Raw genomic sequence first — 21,545 nt, 5'->3', positions numbered from 1 at the left:
AATGAGACAAAGCCAGAGTGAAAGAACAGAGAGACCATGCATCTGGCTGAGTGGAGTTCTCATAGAGGAATGACTCTTTTCTCTCCTTCCCTTCAGTCTCCTGTTGGGGAGGCAACCTCCATTTGAGGGCTGCCATGATGTTCTCTGAATTGTGTCTCCACAATGGCTGAATGTGACACCCAAGTGATTTAAATCTCTTCCCATTATTTTTTAATTTTTTGGTTGAAGAGTAAAAAAATACTTTGCATCCATTCTTAATTCAGCAAAACATACTTCTTATGCAGACTGACTGTTGCATTTGTGGTATAAATTCTAGAATCAAAAATGTTTTGGTCATCGATGATGAGGATGTTGGCTTCCTTTTTCACTTTGTTGTAACATGTAGCCTTTCTCTAGAAAATAAGCCCTGGCTTCTCCTTCACATGGATTTTAGAATTAAGTCTGACTATGATTCATGTTTTTGTATTGCATAAGGAAGTATAAAACTGCATATATGGTGAATTCCTTATTATGTTCTCAGTGAAAGCAGGAACTTCCAGAAATGAAAAATGCAAGACTTTTATTACAAGCACAAAACAAAAAACCTGTAATATAAGATTCACATGACTTTATCTCCCTTAATAGGTCAGTTGAATTTCCCCATGAATTAACCAGCGGTTTAGATGCTGAGAATACAAACAATGATTTCAAAGAAAATCCTCTCTATCATTACAAGATGGGGTTGCCTGTATTCAGTTAATGGAATATGCTAATTAATACAGAACACTGAGAAGAAACACAGTCCGATTAAGCGGGGACTCTGCAGTAATTTGTGTGATAAGCCTTATCAGTTATATCCTGATTTAATTCCTCTACCAATCTGAAAATTTGCCAACAGTCAAAAGCATAGTTCTTGAAGTTTGCCCATAAACCTCAACTCCCTTGGAACGGTGTAAAGTTTCTACACATTTAAAGAGTCCCATGCTGTTGTTTTAGTTCTAAGTGCATCTTACAAAATCCTTACTACTTGTAATAGTTACTAGCATCAACTGCAAATAAAAGAAGTATTTAACTTGCTGTTATTGCCAAATAATACTTATTAAGTTTCCATTGAATAGAATCCTTATCTGGGTAGCATACAAATTGTCCTTAGAGCAGTTTTTCTAAATTCTTTCTTAGGAAATGAACAGCATATAAATGATTAATAGACAATATTTCAGGAAAAGGCCACAAAAGCCTCATGTAGGAGCCAGCATTTTGTTTGCTTCCCAAAACCTAAGAATTCTAGAGTCTTAAATGAAACTTTGTAAAATGCAACAGTATGTAACATTTACTCAATAGTGCTCTAAAAGTTGGATTTTTAAATCATATTTATTAGAGTTTGGTTTTAGTCATCCATTCAAAACCTGTGTATTAAAAGCTTAGGTAACTGGTTTAGTGAACAAAAACTGAGCAGTCAGGTAAATTTTTTCCCCTGAATGAAAACAAGTCTTGTGACTTTGTTAGTCACACTTAAGTAATGTGTCCTACAGTCACTTTGTGTCAAAGAGAATAGAATGAACAAATATATATTTAAAACTATAGGAAATGTAAATATTGTCAAGGTTTAGAATTGCCACTGATAATAGAAAAATTGAGCGATACCACTGATTATCTCTGCGAGTATGTGAGAGTACTGGAGCCTTTGAGATGAGTGTGAAACCTCTTCATATTACGGTTTCCACTGTGTAATTATTTTCAGTGTCCATTCTTGAGGCAGCTAAATAGCGTGGAAGAAATCCTCAGGTTAATGTAGATATGCCATGAAAATTGCTTTTTTGTTTTGGAAATCAAATGCTACTTCCTCAAGCTTTGCCACGTAAAGCCTCATTTTCTGCAATAGGATTCATCCCATCATATACTAGAACTTGAATTCGTATGATTTTCTGCCAGGAATGAAAAGCAGTGTAAAAAGAAAGTAAGAAAAATGTCGGGAGCTTCTGAATTCCACAGTCCCTTTCGTGTCATCACTGTTACAAACAAGATTAAAATATAAAAGACAACTTGGCCCAAGAAAAGTATTTCTAAATTTTCTTTCTTTCACATGCGTTTTGTTTCTTCTGGAAATAAAACTCTTCTAAGAAACGGTAATTTTCAGTGATGCAAACGTTTTGTATGCTCATGCTACGATAAGTGTAGTTTTGTTAAGTCATTGTTCTTTGCATGCCAAAGTATCATTTTGCCTTTTTTGTAATAAAGTAAATGGCTACAGAAAGGATAAAGAGATTGAAATTTGGGTTTTGATTTATTTGAAATAAGCAATACACATCACAAAAAACCCCAGAAAGATTAAAAAAGTAACTGTATGTTCTCTTACAGGTGGATTTCATAATATGCTTAACCTATAAGATACAAATAAAAATACCTGAGTGATCAGGAGGGTTTGTTCATACTTTGAGGAAATATAGTATGAGGTTTTTAGTTTGTTTTGGTTATGCATTTTGTTTCTGTACTTTAGTGAAATCTGGTTGACCTGGATTGGTGAGCAGTTTCTCAAAGAGTTGCTTTAAGGTCATCAATATAAATATGTTTAGATTATTAATAAGTCTGCATTTTGTCTAATGTAATTGGAATCACTAGCCTTAGCATTGTAGAACTGGAAGGAACAGCAGAAATAATCTAAATAATCTAATGATAGTCTCATTTTATACATGAAGAAATCAAACTTGATAACCTTAGTTTTTTAAAGGCCTTTCCCCACTTTGGGGATGGTAGATGGTGTGGTGGTGGTGATGACAGGGACAGAGGGGAAAACAGCAATGGGAGAAAGGTGTAATGAGTGGAAGTGATGAAAGGCTTTTAAAAAAATCATCTTTCTTCGATATTTGACTCTTTCTCCTGCTTCTAAATCTTGTTGTGCATTTTTGATGTTGGGTGATACAAAGAAATTTATTTGCATTGTGGCAGGTTTTTTTTTTCCTTTCCTAAAACCTAAGGATCATTGATCTCCTCTTCCAGAGCACTTGGAACAGCCTTTCGGAGGGCTTCACACACTTTCAAACTTCTTGGGAAGCAAATTCATCTGCATGTGAAGACCAGTGCCTCACGTATACATACAAAATTCTTGGAATGCACCCAGAATGGTGGTACTTGCTGCTTCCGCTGACCAAGGCAATATATACGTACCATGTATTACTTGTAGAATTCCTCCATTTACAAAATTTTCATGAAGAATGGCATTTCTCTTTTACTTTACAAAATTATGTAATGTGTTGCGATTAAACTACGCTCTTGGATAGTAGCTCAAGCCTTAATTAACCCCATGTTTCAGGTAGGAAAAGAAGTATTAGATGGTTGCTGGATTATATGACCTTTGAGGTCTTCTTAAAACTTAAGATTTTTCTGTTAAGAACTTGAGCAAGTCATTTAATTTTTCTGGACCTTTTTTTCATTGATAGTTGGTATTTCCAAGCTCTGGAATTCTATGATTCTACAAATTTAGCAAATATTGTCTATAAATGAATTAACTTCCTCATTACACGCAGATTCAGTTTTTTGCGTTTTCTGCACTAAGGGCTTTCTCTACCTACCTTCTTTTAAACAGATTATTTTAAGGCATTACATTTTTAAAGAAAAGGAAAACTTACTCTTCATATTTCTGCTTTGTAAATTGTTTCCTCTTTCCAAATCTTGGTATTTCATAATAAATATTTACATGATAGACACAAAATGTTATATATAATGTCATTCATAAAGCAACTCATCATTTAAATTTTCAAAAAATATGAATCAGAATTTGGCATAATAAATTGCTGATATTATTTTAAAAATCATAACTTGGTAATACATAATACTTAAAGGCACAATATGGGCTTTCCTTCACGTTCTGTTTTCTCTAGATTTATTCAGCCTAAATACATTCATGAAAAAGTGTACTTGTGGTTTGGGATATTGCTCACAATTTCAAAAAGTTGGCCAAGTAATAATGTGTAGAGCAGGACAGAGGATCTGTGTACGAGGATGTGGCGACAATTCAGAAATGTCTCCAGTGGTTGATTCATGCAATTCCATAAGGCTGAGTTCGCATCTCCCTAAAAATAGAAGTGACTCAAACTTAATGGTTTCCTTCGCAAAGGGCTTTGAGTCTCTTCTCCTTTCAAAGACACAGTCATGTTCCTGGCTTGTTTCACAAAGCTTAGCCCTTATTTCTCTACTGTTGGGTTCGCTGCTAATCATTTCTTCCCAACTATATTTAAGTTTTTTGAGGGCGAGAGAAGGTGTCTCATTTAATGCATGCATGTAGTTATACGTAGCCATTAGTGTTCTATAAATGCTTGTCTTCTGGTGGCTGAGCAGGGAGGAGCTGTCACCAGCTCCAAATGATACCCCCTGGATCTGTCAGTGGCTCAGCTGGCTTTCCATTGAGACTAGCTTAAGAGTGGGGATTAAGAGTCCAGATGTTGGAGCCAGATTGAGCTCACCGATTATCTTCACTAAATTTACTAACTTCCTTTTATGCTACAGACTGGTATTTCTGGGTGCTTTGAAGTGGCCTACTTATCTCACTTAGCCCTTATCCCATAGCTGTAGCTATGGCGATAGTTTCAAAATGGCACTAGTTAGTGGCACAGCTGTAATTGCTTGGATCCCAGGCAAAATTTAAGCAGCCCCACCTACCTCTATGCTTCATAAAGTCAACTTCATGAAAACAGGTAATCACCTCTCTCTATGCAAGGAGAAAAAGGAGGCAGATGAATGTTTCCTCTGCATTCATTTATATGTTCTGTTGCTTTTTTGGCCACAATACTGACTTAAGATGAGTAGATATTACCTTGGGATAATGGAAAAAACTATGAGTAAGAGCTGAAGACTTACTTAGGCTCTAGCTCAGGATCTATCCAAACTTAACAATTTATTAAACCTTCTAAACATGAGTTTATTTATCCACAAAATGGGTATATTATTGTAAAGATTGAATTAAATAATGTATTGCAAAACTTAAGTGCTAACTCATGTAAGATCTTGTTAGCAAAGATTAACCTTCTCTGATTTGCTCTTTATTCTTTGAGTGACTTTTGAAGTCTACAGGCCGTGGCTATAGTGAAATGCTGTGGCATCTTGCTTCTTGTAATGCTGTGGCTTCTCTTCATCCTTAGCTCATCAAATTACCGAACACAGAGCCCCTACTTATGTCCAAGGGAGACTGTAGGTATAGTGGTTGCCTAAGAGGGCTCCAGGGACTGATTTGTTTCAAATCCTGGCCTTAGCACCTACTGGCTGCATGTGGCTTTCCTTCCCTGCCTTCCTTTCCCAGCTGTGGAAATGGGGGTGATAATCTTCTCAAGGTGCTTGGGACAGCTGTCACTGCACTCGGCACACTACACTCAATACACGTTACCCAGTAGTATCATTACTGCCGGTCATACGATGCTGTGAGGGCGACAAAGTACATGAAACGTGGTTCTGGCCTAAAAGAAGCCCTCAGTATAGTTGCGTATAAGATAAAGAAATGTCTGTAGCAAAACACAGTTAACAACTGTTCCCAGTGAGGCAGCTGGAGTGAAGAGAGAGGGCTTGAGATCTGAAACCCACCTTTGCCGTGAACAAGGTGTGTGACTTCGACAGTCACTTCCCTTGGTTTCTCCTATCCTTCCTTGTCCAGTGGGAATAATGAAACCTAAGAGTTGCCATAAAAATGAAATGGGAAGGGCTTCCCTGTTGGCGCAGTGGTTGAGAGTCCACCTGCTGATGCAGGGGACACGGGTTCGTGCCCCGGTCCGGGAAGATCCCACATGCCGCGGAGCGGCTGGGGCCGTGAGCCTGCGCGTCCGGAGCCTGTGCTCCACAACGGGAGAGGCCACAACAGTGAGAGGCCCGAGTACCGCAAAAAAAAAAAAAAAAAAAAAAAGAAAGAAACGGGAAAAAGAGCATAGGGACACGTGACATGTGACTGGTTCATGCATAGTAGGGGACAATAAATGATGGGAAATATGATGACCACAAAAAGGTGCTGCAAGTAGGTATGTGGCTAATCCCCAAGCTCATTGTTAAACAGTAAACCTGTTTATCTTCTGGTGGCTGAGCAGGGAGGAGCTGTCACAGGAAGATCATGCAAAGCTAGATTTGAGGCTGCCTTGCAAAACCTGCTACTCTTTTTCTCAAGCAGAACAAAGCTTTTTCAGAAGCAATTCTGAGAAATCCTATTTGACTTTTTAGCTGACCGTCCTCACCCTATGTATTCACCATTCACGTCTAAAATTTATCAAAAGTGATAAAATGTTGGCTATTTGTTGTCAGCAGCACCGTCCCTTTGCAAAAGTGGGTAGGCGTTTATTCTCTTCAGCTATGCAAGCAGGTCATAAAGTTCATCATTCTCTCCCAAGTTATATTTTTCTGCAATTCTTCTCTTGCATAAGTTGGAATACAGTTTCCTGCAACTCATAACAAATACAGACTGGCTACTGTACACGCTCGAAAAAAATTCATTTTAAGAAAAATTTCAGCACGTGGAATCCAGTTCTTTCAAAGCAGCATAATTCAATACTTCTTCAACGTTAATGCTGAACTTAGAAAAAATTCTCATCCCAGACACTGAATTTCATTTTCTTTTATTTGTTCTACTACTAAGCTTTTTTTTTTTTAAACCAGATTTTTGGTTGATAGAAGAGACGAAGTTCTTTTCTTTCTACCGTTGTGTTTTGGTTAGGCATTTTGGAAGCGTGTTCAATTTTTTTAAAATGAAAGAATGTCTACATTTTCTTTAAAGCTGAACTCTTCTACCCACTGCAATATCTTATGATCTCGTGAGCATTTAAACTGTATTGATGCTTTCATATAAAGCTCCTTTTTCATTATTTCACGTTTATGAGAAAGTAGGAGTATATCTTATCCTCTGCATTTTATGGCCTATAAATACAAACAATATTGAGTATTTTTATATGTAGATTGTTATTATCAACAGTATCTAATTTGAAAAAGGACTATACTTGTAAATGTAAACATATTTCTATTAATATGCCTGTAATTATGTCATAAATATAATTCCAACTTTATGTACCATGTGTTTATATGAAATGATATTTTGAAGGCAAAACAAAATAGTTGTAATGCTCTTTTATAGCAGAATTACGCTCCCTTAAGCCTTTGTCAAGTCAGATGTCAGATGAATGCTAATTGGATTTCTCAGGATATCTTTATTATTTTAATAATGACATTCCAGTAACATTTTAGTGTTTTACTGATTGGTACCTGGAACGCTACTGATTGAAAACATATTATTTTCATGAGTACTGGGAGAATAATATACTAAACTCTAAGTATCTATATCCTTTTCCTTACTACAGTCATCTAAGGAATATTCTGTTTGTACTGTTTGGCTCTAGTATTTTTGTTGTACTTATCTACTAATGGGTGGAGAGTAGCAAGGCTAAATGGACCCAGGTAAGAAATACCTGAAGTTATCCCTGAAAGAAAAGATCTAGCTGAAGGATAGGTGTTGAAAATGGAAGTAGGAGAGCAGGAGAGTTCCAGGCAGGGAGGAGGCTGGAGAAACAGAAATGAGAGATTATGAAACGGTCAAGTGATGTGAGATTTGGGTGAAATTGATGGGTTAAGAGGATTTTAGGAACAAGAGACTGTGTGCGTGCGTGCGTGCGTGTGTGTGGTATGTGATATAATTTCCCCTTTCCTGCTCTCCAAGAAACGTCAGGGAAGACTTTTACATTTTAATGTTTCTGGAATCAGTTTTTATTTCTACTGAATGTGACATTTTATGTTGATGAGCCTTACTGGGTAGGCAAGAAGGGTTAGTTTTGTTGAAGCTATATACGCATTTGAAGGAGGATGAGATATGAAGTATAACGGGGAAACATGAGATGAGAAATAAATGCAAAAGACATGTATTTTTAATTCTGGCATTGCCTGGAATGGATTTATCTTGGAGGTGTTCTATATTGGCCGCTGTGTCATAAATATCACTCCCCTTACCACGAAGAATTATTGAGTGATGCTTATTTCCTGAATTCCAAGTAATTCCAGTAGATTTGTTATTATATGTAGAAATTTACAAAGTATAAGAATTTAGTTATTTACTTTAAATAATATTTTTATTTAGTGTTTTCGTCATCCATCTAGGGTGTCAGGGAAGGGGATTACTCTTTTGGATTACAAAGTGCTTAACACTGAATTACTTACTTAATCCCCTCCACAACACGTGATGTTTTAAAAAACTGAAGTATAGTTGATTTACAATATTATAATAGTTTCCAGTGTACAGCATAGTGATTTAGTATTTTTGCAGATTATACTCCATCATAGGTTACTAGGAGAAAGGCTATAATTCCTTGTGCTATACAGTATATCCTTACTGCTTATCTATTTTATACATAGTAGTTTGTTAATCCCATACACCTAATTTGCTCCTTCCCTCTTCCCTTTGGTAACCACAAATTTATCTTCTATGTCTGTGAGTCTGTTTCTGTTTCACATATACGTTCATTTGTATTCTTTTTAGATTCCACATATAAGTAATATTATACAGTATTTCTTTCTCTGACAACAACCATGTAATTTAGGTGGTCTTATTTCCCTGAGATATAACTGAGCTATACCTGAGATATACTGTGAGATATAACCAAGAAAACAGTAGTATAGAAATAATAATTCACTCAAGGATTATCAACTAGTGAATAGGTGGAGCAAGATTTAAAATTACATCCATCCGGCTTCCCTGGTGGCGCAGTGGTTGAGAGTCCGCCTGCCGATGCAGGGGACGTGGGTTTGTGCCCCGCTCCGGGAAGATCCCGCATGCTGCGGAGCGGCTGGGCCCGTGAGCCATGGCCGCTGAGCCTGTGTGTCCGGAGCCTGTGCTCCGCAACGGGAGAGGCCACAACAGTGAGAGGCCCGCGTACCGCAAAAAAAAAAATGATAATAATAATAAAAATAAAATTACATCCATCTAATTCCCATACCCACCTCTTATCTGCAAGAGGTCTCTTAGAGCACTTGAGTGGCTCTCTGTACTTCCTAATTGATGATCTTAGTGTATCATTATATGCTGCCTCATAATATTGTAGGGTAGTGTAATAAGATTGTTAAAATGGTGGAGACTTCTATTTATAGTTACAAGCTACAATTACTGGTTATTAATTTTTTTTGTATGTACAGGGTCCTGTTTTCTTCAAAAGACTAAATTCTCCAAGGGTAAGGACCATGATTATTTATAGTTTTACAATACCTAGCATAGGCTTCAGAACAAAGCTGGTATTTGAATCTATTTTACTGCAGTTAATGCCATTAACTATTTTTTTAACATCTTTATTGGAGTATAATTGCTTTACAGTGGTGTGTGAGTTTCTGCTTTATAACAAAGTGAATCAGCTATACATATACATATGTCCCCATATCTCTTCCCTCTTGAGTCTCCCTCCCTCCCACCCTCCCTATCCCACCCCTCTAGATGGTCACAAAGCACCGAGCTGATCCCCCTGTGCTATGCGAATGCCATTAACTATTAATAAATTTAGACTGAAGGTAAACCCACTTAGTGTGTGCCTTTCCTCACTTGTGCATATTGTTACTGGACAGGAGAAAGTGCTACATTTTATTAGTTTTGTTTTTATTATATATTATCATATCTAATATAGATGTAATATATATTAGATATATTCATATATATATCTAATCTAATCCTATCTAATACATATATATTAATATATATTAGATATCTATATCTTTTTATTGAAGTATAATTGACTTCAATATTGTATTAGTGTCAGGTGCACAGCATATTGATTCAATATATATATATATATTTTTTTTAGGTACGCGGGCCTCTCACTGTTGTGGCCTCTCCCGTTGCGGAGCACAGGCTCCGGACGCGCAGACTCCGCGGCATGTGGGATCTTCCCGGACCGGGGCACCAACCCGTGTTCCCTGCATCGGCAGGCGGACTCTCAACCACTGCGCCACCAGGGAAGCCCTGATTCAATATTTTCATACATTATAAAACGATTCCCACAATAAGTCTAATTACCATCTGTCATCATACAAAGTTATTACAATATTATTGATTATATTCCCTATGCTATACATTACATCCCTGTGACTTATTTATTTTATAACTGAAAGTTTGTACCTTTTAGTCTCCCTCACCTATTTTGCCCAACCCCCCTTTCTGCCCCCTGGCAACCACCAGTTTGTTCTCTGTATCTATGACTCTGTTTCTATTTTGTTTTGTTTGTTCATTTGTTTTGTAGATTCCACATATCAGTGAAATTACATACACACACACACACACACACACACACACATATATTGTATGTATACATAGATACATATATCTTTGTTAGACCTGTGTTCTGGCCCTAGCTCTAAAACTTACCACATGTGAACGTTACTAAATTCTTTGAGCTTAAATTTGCTCATTTTTAAACAGAGTGACATGTATACTATGCCCATCTCATAAGAATTATAGGAAGGTTACAAAGTGTAGCACAGGTGAGTATTTTCTGAGAACTACAAGGTCCCACATTGATAGATCATGCTATCCAATTTTTCTTTTGAATGTTTTCAGTCTTCTGTGTTTATCTGCTCCTTTTTTTTTTTATTCTAAAAGTAAAGATTAGGTCAGAAATAGAATGAAAAGATGATTTTAAAAGCGACAGGGGTCTTGGATCATGTAATCTGTGCATGAAAAGGCTAGAATCAACTCTGGTAATTTGTCACGTGTTTGAACAATGAGACAGATGCTAACTGGCACTGCTCAGATAAAGCTGTAAGACTTAAAAAACAGCAGTAGATATTAGTGTGTCAGGAACAAAAAAGAACCACGCAGTAGTAAAGACAATTATGTTCTGAAGCAGGGTTCCAAGGCAGGCTGCTGTAACTCTAGCTGCTGTTCAGTTGCCTGAGATGGTTGGCGCCCCTCCCCATCAGAGTCTGGAAGTGGTAACAAGTGACATCTTGATGTGATTTTCTGGTCTCAGTTTTTGCAACAGTCAAATGTTTTATACCGTTGAGATTTATCATGAGAGTTAGGTTTCTGTTTACTAGGAAGCCCAAACTGAAAGACTGTTATTAGGTTTACTGTAAGCAGTTTTGTTGAATGGAAATTAAAGTTTATGGCTGCCATTAATAGAAAAAAAAAAATCTTCCGAAACAGGGAGTAGAATGAAAATTTAAACTTGAAAATGCTTTCTTGTACAAGTATTTGTGGAACTAAGTTTAGATGAATTTCATCCATTTCTTTTCCGGATATAAAGGCATACAACTAAAAGGTTGACAGATTCATATTACTGATCATCTATTGTGATACTAAGTACTTGTGCTGATGGGTGATGTACAAATTCTGACATCCAAAGTACAATTATTCCAGAAGAATAACTGCTAAATAAGCACACTTATAGTCATTGCTTTACAATTAAAAAAAATCAATTCCAGATAATACTACATTTAATGGAGTATACAAGAACTGTAATTATTTTTGATCACAAAAACAAATTTTTTAAATCTTATAATTGTTCAAAGTATTAAATATTTTAATCTGGAGGTCAACAAAATTGCAAATGAGGAAAAGCCTTAAAATTTTGCTATGGTTTTACAGTATAACGTGTGGCTTCTTTTCTTAAGTACAATTCCCAGAGAAGCTATATTTCTAGATGACTAGCAAAATGACTGCTGAAATGCATTAATTAACCTTTACATTCACATAAAAGTGTTTTGTGAGAACAAATGTACACAAAATGTTATCTTAATCATGACTAATAAAAATGGGTTATATAAACACAGGTTTTACTACTGCAAATGTCTCCTTGACAAATGACAGGACCTGATTCCTTTATTAAAAGATAATTAGAAATGTTTTGCAAGGGAGTCAGAGCCTTCCCACAGATCTCTCTTGCCTGAGTGTCTGCTTTTGAGGTAAGAAGATGGAGAAAATCTTGAAGTAATATCTAATGATTATGTTAAATGTGGATGCCATGGCTGTATCTCTCTTTTAGCTCTAGATTTATTTCATAAAACAAAATATTAAGGTTAAACATCTAGGGTCTACGGAACCAGCTAAGAGCCCATTTTGAAATGTGTCAACCGGAAGATACTGATTAGATAAGTCAAGAATTCTTTTTTTCCAGAAAAAAAATCACTGTGTCCACAAGAGAAGTCCCTGCTGTGTTCTTAGTTGAGCCTTCAGAGAGCAAAGTGATCCCATACATTAGAGCCCCCAAGGTCTTATAGCTCTCTTTCACCAAAAGCCTAAATCACAGCAATTATTTTAATAAGTCCCAGGTTAGCTATTAAAATAGTCATTAATTTGAAGGTATTTCATCTTCAAGGTGGATCTGTGCTCAGAAAGGATAAGACCATCGGGCTTGTTAAACAAAATAGTAGTATCACTGGTTCAAACCCCATGATGGGAACACCTCTGAAGTCTAAGGGTACTGGTTAAAGGCAAAGATTCTGGAGCCAGAAGGCCTGGATTCAAATTTTGGATCTGAATAACTGTGTGACCTTGGGCAAGTCATTCCTCTTTTCTGCACCTCAGTTTCCTCATCTGTAATAGTACATACTTTTTAGGATTATTGGATGATGAACATGTTATAACATGTTATAAATGAACATAGCTAATATGTGTAAGGTGCTTAGTGCCTAGCATGTTATATACACTATGTAAGGATGAAAGCAATAAATTAAAGTAACTTCTTATAGACACTCTGAACTTTACTTCTATGCCAGAGAAATGATCCTTGAAAATAAGCAATGTCACAGGAAAATTGTTGATTGAAGGACCAGTCAGGAAATTTTTTGCCTCATTTTTCGGGGTCCACTAGTTTAAATTTCTGTTATCTCCAAATGAAGTATACATACAGCTACAGCAGACTGCTAGGATTAAACATTTAAAACACACTTTACTTTTATAATGCTGTCTTAGCATGTCTTCTTCCTTTTTAAATGTACCAGGAGTTGCAAAATTGAAAGTTCCCTAGCTTTTGAGAGACCCTGAAATGAACAACAGGAACAAAGGGATGGATAAGCTTTAGGCTTAATCCAACTTCATGGGGAAAAAGTACATCTTATTATCTCTATGGCCAGTTTTATTTGGGACCACGTTTTTAGTGCCCTATTTGGGAAACGGTAAATTTCTAATTTGAGATGTTTCATGCATAGTATCATTTTTGCAGGAGAGCATTTCCCGAGATGTGGTGATGTTTGCAGGGTCAGCCACCCACTGCATGCCAGGACTGACATAGTACATCTTTGATGATATTCCCTGAAGACCCATTTTTTACCTCTAGGTTGACTTTCTTAGAAAGTTAGTATAGAATAATGGAGTTCCTTTATTGGCTTAAGTAAGCAGAAAACACACGCGTAATGTTTTCAGATATACAGCCATACTCAATAAATGATTAATAATTTGCTCATGTGGTATCCAGGAAGAAGTGTTCTGTTGGATAACTTGGTAAGTAATAAGTACGGGATATGCTGAGGGACAACTTTAGAGCTGCTCAATCCTCTGTGTTAATTTCCTTTGTATGTAGAGTACTTGCAATGAATTAGCCATATGGTAAATGGGGCTACAGACTTTTGCACTGTATTCCATAACTGAAAGTTTCCGAATTGAATTTTTTGTTCTGTGCATTGTTTTGTAAACGACAGTAAACTAGCAGTATTGATTTATCGTCCTTCTCAACTGTGCTGCAAGCCACATTCATTTTTTTCTTACACACACACACCGCCCCCCCCACCCAGAGTCAAATTCTTATTTCCACATTTCTCTTGAAGGTCTTTTGCTGAATCCTGCAATATGAATATATTTAAAAAATCCAATTAAAAGAGAATGATGGCACAGAACACATAACTCCCAGAGGAATAAAATCCTTAAGTGTATGAGTTTGGAGGTGAAATATTTTGTAAAGATTGCCATAGGCTTGAATGTTAAGACGTAATGCCAGAGCTTACTGTGGGAGGAACGTATATATCACAATTTTATATTGCTTAAACTGAAGTGTTTGGTGGCTAGAATTGGCATCTTCTGGAAACTTGTTAGGAATGCAGAATATCTGGCTTCAACCAGACCTACTGTATTAGAATTTGCATTTTAATGAAAATCCAGGGTAATTCGCATGCACATTAAAGTCTGGGGAGCATAGTAATATGAACCTATTAAATATTTCACGGTTGGATTATAGTACATGACATATAAGAGAAAAAGAATTTCCTACCATAGCAAACATTAAAAAATCCACTTTTGATAATCCTAAAAATTAGTTTATGCTTATCTATTTCTTATTTCATGAAAATTAACATCAATTTTCTACTAAATAATAAAACTACAAGGAGGTACTCAATAATTATTGAAAGCTGACATAACATTAGATTTAAATATTCAAGCTGAAATCACACTGGATTTGGTTTAAAAGGTATCCTTTAAATGGAAAAAAAAAAAACAAAAACAGGAAGTGGGAAAAAGAGTAACAGCCAGTTTGGGGGGCCCCCTCTCAGTATCACATTGTATCTACCTGCTTTATCTACTAACATGACATCTCTCTGGAAGTGGTGAGTGACATTCAGGTGTGTCCTCAACACTGAGCACATTTTAAATAAATGAATAACTAAACAATGTTTTTGTTTAATTATTCCTTTATTTAAACATTGAAACATTCTGTTCCTATATAATCTTGATATTACTACTGACCACCGTATACTATTTATCCACTACAAACCCTAATAACATAAATGATGTTACAGTAACAATGTAATGATACTAGAAAGTAAAATCATCAGAGAATACTTAACCAGGACCTACACCTACTTCCAGATTATGAACATGGCTCATTTCATCTCGTCTCCTTGAAAAAGAGTACAAACTCTTTTCATTCACTAGGCTAAGCGTGGCATTAACGTATCCAATAAGCAATTGAATGCTCCAGATAAAAGACATTCTTAAATAGCAAGTATTTGGAACAGGGTTTAAATCAATCTACTTCTTTGGAGAACCTGAGTGCCCTCTAGTGGGATGAAAAGTTAATGCAGACTCCAAGCCTTGGTTCTGGAAACATCTGGGTCACTGGCTAATTCCGTTTTTTTTTTTTTTTTTTTTTCTTGTCCGGAAAATTTCTTGCATTCTTCACATAAGGCATAAGGTCACAGGTTCTGTGACAACAGAATAATGTGTGTTTTTCTAAGACCGCGGAGGAAAACTGGTGTGCGCTGGAGTTAGATATAACAGCTTGGGGTGGCCACACCCAAAGCAGGCAGCCACTAGCTCTGAGGCCAGCTTCATCCAGCCTGTGTGAGCAGTGAGCTATTGGGGTGGGTGTATAGTCGGTTGGAATAAAAAACACGAGTGACCGATAAGTCAGGAATTTTCCTAAAGATGGTCTGGATTTATCAATGACAAAAATCCTCAATTAATTATGTAATTGACTTATCCTCCATTTCATTTTTAATTGTACAGATTTAACTTTAAAACTCTGCTTAATAGCTACTACTAAATATTCACAGAATTGAGTAACTATTTTGATTCTAAATTACAGGGAGGAAAGCTATTTTATTGCGTGAACCGGCTTTATGACACTCTGAGAGGACATTTCTTGAATCCGAGGAAAATGTAGCCTCCTGCAGCATTTCACCATTGAGAACAAGTTATTTGAAGGTAAATATATTGTGCCAAATAACTAAATGCTTATTCCATGATCTAGCCATTAACAATTAAAAGAATATGAAAGTAAGTAAAAGTATTTTTAATGCAACAGATACAATTCTGCTAAAACTGTTAATGATTAAGGGCAGAGACAATTGCTCTGACAATAAAAACACTCCCTTCCCCGTTAGAATAATTTAGTACAATTATTCGGTAAGTCACATCACAAAACCATGGTTAATTTTAATTAACTTTAAAGTTGTGTATTTTAATATGACAAACCATCCAATCCAATAATCATTGATAATTATCATTGAAAAATTAATTTTCTTTCAGAGAATTTTACCATGCGTAGGTAGACAACCACCACCCAGTGTATTAATTTATATCATTAAACCAGCTACCTGCCTTGAGCTACACTGGGTCAGTAACGCTGCTACACTGGGTCAGTCAGTAATGCTTACTGCAGGCTCAGCTTACTCTCCTGGTATGAACTATGCATATAAGATTAAGTGATAAACTACTGCTATTTCTCTTTCAATTTTATCCTGAAAATTTGACAAAATCCTCCTCTTTACACTTCTAGTTATTTATATATCCATTTATAAGGTGCCCACTTCATTTGAGAAGTTAACAGGGAATATTATATACACCTAGTACAATCTTGCTGAATACAATAATTGTTTAATGAATCAGGAAAAATCTCCCGCCCTGGTGATTAACTGATTATGCTTTGCAACTGGAATGACTTCAAAATCCATTATTTTAATAATGCAGAGGTTGTTCTTTTCATGATTTGCTTACTCATGGCAGAAAGGGCCGTTACGTTTGTCATATTTGGGGTGGGATTTTTATTAATGGGATGGTGGCTATTTCACCATCCATGTTTCTGTGCAGAATCGAGTCGGTATCAAGAATCAGCAATTGGAAGAAGAGTTTAGCAATAAAAACAAAAAGTTAAAATTTTGTGCATAACCTATATTTATAGATAGGGTCTATGGACTACAAGGTGAAGATCAAAATATTTCAGTTATATACGGATATTTTCATCCATTGCGGCCACAAACAATTCGCGGAGAATTTTCCAGCAATCTTTGGCACACAAGCCTTGCCCTAAGCAAGCACCTGCACTTGTATCTGACCCACATGAACGTACAAAGTCCCTACAGGAACCGAACATGTATTTGTTTTATAACGTAAAATGAAAGGGGGAATGCATTCTTTTTTTTGGGAGGGGGAGTTGGGAACAGGAGGAAGAAAAGTGAGCACAACAAGGGTTAATCCTTATTCAAATGCAGTCATTCAAACCTTTTGAACAAATATGGCCAGTGAGTCAGGAAACAATAATAGTAATTTAAAATAATAGCAATAATGCTGCTACTGCTGAGTTTGCAGACGCCCGCCTGCATCAGAAACCTCTCGGTGGGGGTGCAGAGCGCAGAGCGAGAGGGCCCCCACCTCCCATTCTCAGAACCTTGCCGGACTGCCAGGCGAACCGCGAACCGCGGGAGGCCGGGGTAGTTCAGGACACTGCGCAGAAACCCGTCTCCCGGCTGCACCCACGCGGGCGAGCGCCCAGCCCTGGGGAGGGGAGCGCAGGGCGCGGCGCGGGGCTCTGCAGGGCTGGCTGCGCTCCACTCGCCGGCTCGCCACGTGCGCCCCCATCCGGCCAGCGGCTGTCGGGCCTGGGCCCCAGCTGGGAAGGGTGGGGCCGAGGCCCTGGCTCAAGGAGCGAGGGCCTCTCCTACCGAGACCATCCAAGGGGTCTCCACCCAGGAAAGCATGGAGAACAGGGCGTGGGCCGTGGGCTTCGGCTACGGGAAACAGCCCCATGCTCCACGGGCTGTGGGAGGGCGAGAAGAGACCCTCCCCGCGCTCCTAGGAAGGGGTCACCTCTGCGGTCCCGCGGCCGGCTGGGGTGGGGCGGCGCCTTTGTGTGGCCGGGCGGGGCTCGAGCCGGCCTTTCCGCAGAGCCACGCACTTTGCTGGGAGGGGCTCGGCGCTGCGGCTCCGAGCAACGCCCGCTGTCTGCGCACATCGAGGGGCCCCCGGGCTGTTATGGACTGCGGGGCTGGAAAAAAGGACTCTAGGACGGCAGACCGCTCAAGGGCCCCTCCCCAGCCCCCTTTCCTTGCTCAGTATCTGAGCCTGAGGTCTTTCCGGCTCCGCCTGGGAGGGTAGGGCAGGGCGGAGCTGACCAGAACAAGCCCTTTGGCCTCTTTCCCCCTTCTCCGCATCCCGCACCGGGTCCCGCGGAAGGGGTGCTTCCAACCGCCACCCGACCTCCGGTCCCTCCCTGCCTGTTTCTCCCGGGGCCACCGAGCGCCGAACCGAGGGGTACTGGAGGCGCAAGACCCGGTGGGGATGGCGGCCCTGGATCCGGAACCTCGTTTGGTCTCTGCGTCTCGACCGTCTCTCCGATACAGGCTGAGCCTATGAAAATTGCCGATATTTGGCCCTGTCTGACCTACAAAACATGTTTCACTTGGCTCAGTTTAAGACCTTGACCTCTTTTGTGTCTGTATTATTATGTATACTCGTATCTAGGTTCCAGAAGCTTTTCCCCCAAACGATCAAATGAGTTCAAAGAAGGCTTTATCGCGTTTATGTCTAATAACCCTGTGCAATGCGGTTTTGAAAAGAAAAATGTTAACCCACTTTTCCTCCCTTCCCTCTGTAAAACGGAACAATATGGCCAGGGTGGGAAAGGCGGGGGCAATGGTCAGGTCTCACTCGGAAGCCGAGGGTGGGAGTCGGGAGCGCGAGGCTCCGGGCGTGGCGCTGCTGTCTCCCCAGGGCTGGGCTCCTGGGCGTCGCGCTGCGCTCCGCACCCGGCCCCCTTTCCGCGGCACCGGGTTGGGGGGAGGGGGGAGGGGGAGGGCACCAGCGCGGCTCCGCAAAGGGTGGGGCCATCCGCATTGTGTGCCCAGCTCTGCAGGTGCCTCCCCCCCGGGACGGCTCGTCCTCACACAAAGAAACCCCACCCGAGAGCCTGCGAAACCGCTGTCCCTCCACCCCTCCCCAACCGCGCGCTTCCCCGCCCCTGCAGCTGCCCACCCGCGCCCTCCGTGCCCTCCCGACTTCCTGTCTCCTTCCCCTCCCTTTCCCTAAAACAAAAGAGTGTAGGTCTCCCCCCAACTGCCAACCCCGCCCCGCGCCCTCACCTCTTCGCACCGCGCCCCAGGACCATCAGTTTTTCCGACCAGACAATGCGATACATTTGCCCGGTTCTCCCGCCTCCCTCGTCTCCACCCATCTTTCAAACAGCCTAGATGGGACCGCTTTGACTTTGCATTTTTCTTTTTCCTTTCTCCCGCCCCCTTTTCTCTCCCCTATTTTCTTTCTTTTCTTTTCTTTTTTTTAACTAGAGAAGAAATAAAGGATGTTACAAAGCACTTTCCAAAATGTCCCTTAACCCCATTTAAGGCATACAGTTCGAGTAGACCCCTCCCCCCCACGACTGAGCCCTAATTTTAAATATGGAAACAGAATAAATTCGCTACCCATGGGACGGCAACTTACCTTCTTCCACCTTTAAAAAAAAATCCTTAGCTTTAGATTTTCAAGGATCCCCTTTTTGCCCTCCCTCAAACCCCAGAGCGGCCTCCATCCTTCCCGATTGCTATGTTAACAGTAATGACTTTTTCTCTATAAAATATCTCCGAATGTCTTCCAAGCTGTAAGAGAGAGGGTGAGAGGTGGGCTCCAGGTCGAGCCGAGGAAGAACGAGGCGCGATGCCTTACCCATTGCTGTTTTAGCCATTGTAGGGATGTGCAGATGCTGAGCGTTGGCGAAGGCGGAGGGTCCAGCTACAGCAGCGGAGAGAGCGAGAGAGAAGACTGAATAAGGCACTGAGTCTGCAGAGTGGGACCGTGCGAGAGAAAGAGCAAGAAGAGGCAGGAGCCCATGAATAATTATCACTCAGAAGCTCAAGCAGATTGGCTCCCAAGGTCCCCTGACATGACTCCCGCAGAGTCAGAATCTCCAAGCATTAAATATTGATCGGCCAATGGTGCTGGAGTACAAAGTACCAGAATGCAGTTTGAAATGGAAATCAGTCCTTCCCTGCCAGCTCCCCCCGTTTTGGGGGCCTGATAGTACAGTCCAAGTAGAGTGGAGCCTTAGCCCAGAATCCTTCTAGGAGCTAAGAACTGGGCTGTACCTACCTGGGAGCCAGGAGGCTTGACTTGATTTGCACGTGTTTCATTGAACAAATAGACATAAAACAAGGAAAGGGATTCAGAGGCCTGAGAAGTCTTCATGCCATGCTGACTGTCAGAAACATTTGTTTCAACACTGTTTTTACTCGTTCATGTTTCCTCTTTCACCTTTGGCCATGTCTCTGGTAGATTCTAGTCTCTCAGGGTGACCTCATGTCTGGCTATGGTGGTAACTCAGAGGAGAACTGCACTATTGTCCTTTGTCTCCTAGCACATCTGAACTAAGATGTCGCTGGACTCTTGAGGATCTCTCAGTAGAGCAAGGCCTGATATTTTCTACTTTTGGCACAGAAGGAAGGGGCTGCCTGGGTTGCTTGGGAATAAGGACAAGTAGTTATGGTCTACCTGGGGACTTTGTGGAAAAGGATGAGAGTTAGCCTCCTGTGACTGGGTCCTGTCCGACTGGTAACAGGGCAGAACCAACCTGACTGGTTGGCTTGGGCATTGGACGAGCCACAGGTGGGTGGATGCCATGCTACCCTGGAGATGTAGGATTACATGGATAGAAACCCCAGTGACCCTTCCAGGGCTCTAAGGAGAACCCTTTACACTGAAAGCTTAATGGAGCTGAGAGGCATGATCTGGGGCATGATTTTTTCTGAGATCCAGAGCACCATTGATACAGGGCAAAGCAAGATGTGTCCATGTTTCAGGCTGAGCAATGTGAGGATCTCTGAGACCAGTTGCAGAAAGTGATTCATTACAAACAAGGTATTCCTTAATTCCTTCCTACTCACTTAATGAATGCCATTCATTAATTCATTCTTTCTCACTTGACTCACATGAATATTCATTGAGCATTTACCATGAGCCAAGCTCTGAGGATACAGCAGTGAGAAAGATTTTAGGACTTGTTCTCATGGAGCTTTTTTTTTTAATTTATTTTTTATTGAAGTATAGTTGAATTACAATGTTGTTTTAATTACTGCTGCACCTCAAAGTGACTCAGTTATATATATATATATATACACACACACACATTCTTTTTCATATTCTTTTCCTTTATGGTTTATCACAGGATATATATATATATATATATATATATATATATATATATATTTAAACATTTTTATTGAAGTATAATTGCTTTACAATGGTGTGTTAGTTTCTGCTTTATAATTAAGTGAATCAGTTATACATATATATCTATCCCGATATGTCTTCCGTCTTGCGTCTCCCTCCCTCCCAGCCTCCCTATCCCACCCCTCTGGTAGTCACAGAGCACCGAGCTGATCTCCCTGTGCTATGCGGCTGCTTCCCACTAGCTATCTGTTTTACGTTTGGGAGTGTATATATGTCCATGACACTCTCTCACTTTGTCCCAGCTTACCTTTCCCCCTCCCTGTAACCTCAAGTCCATTCGCTAATAGTTCTGCATCTTTATTCCCGTCTTGCCCTTAGGTTCTTCATGACTTTTTTTTTTTTTAAGATTCCATATATATGTGTTAGCATACGGTATTTGTTTTTCTCTTTCTGACTTACTTCACTCTGTATGACAGACTCTAGGTCCATCCACCTCAGTACCAATAACTCAATTTCGTTTCCTTTTATGGCTGAGTAATATTGCATTGTATATATGTGCCACATCTTCTTTATCCATTTGTCTGTCGATGGACACTTAGGTTGCTTCCATGTCCTGGCTATTGTAAATAGTGCTGCAATGAATATTGTGGTATATGACTCTTTTTGAATTATTGTTTTCTCAGGATATATGCCCAGTAGTGGG

General features: G+C 39.7%; 1 protein-coding gene across 1 annotated transcript in view; it reads right to left on the bottom strand.

The window, feature by feature from the left end:
- Nucleotides 1-19,733, bottom strand: part of STMN2 (stathmin 2) — a 53,311-nt gene extending 33,578 nt beyond the window's left edge. Inside the window, exon 1 of the mRNA XM_065895178.1 lies at nt 19,343-19,733. Within this exon, the coding sequence (XP_065751250.1) occupies nt 19,343-19,361 (19 nt within the window). The 5' untranslated portion in view covers nt 19,362-19,733. The remainder of the gene's footprint in view (nt 1-19,342) is intronic.
- Nucleotides 19,734-21,545: the final 1,812 nt, after the last annotated feature.

The sequence above is a fragment of the Phocoena phocoena genome, chromosome 17 (assembly GCF_963924675.1).
Source record: "Phocoena phocoena chromosome 17, mPhoPho1.1, whole genome shotgun sequence".
Lineage (NCBI taxonomy): Eukaryota > Metazoa > Chordata > Mammalia > Artiodactyla > Phocoenidae > Phocoena > Phocoena phocoena.
Note: the sequence above shows the minus strand (reverse complement) of the source record. Positions and strands in the feature narration are given on the sequence as shown.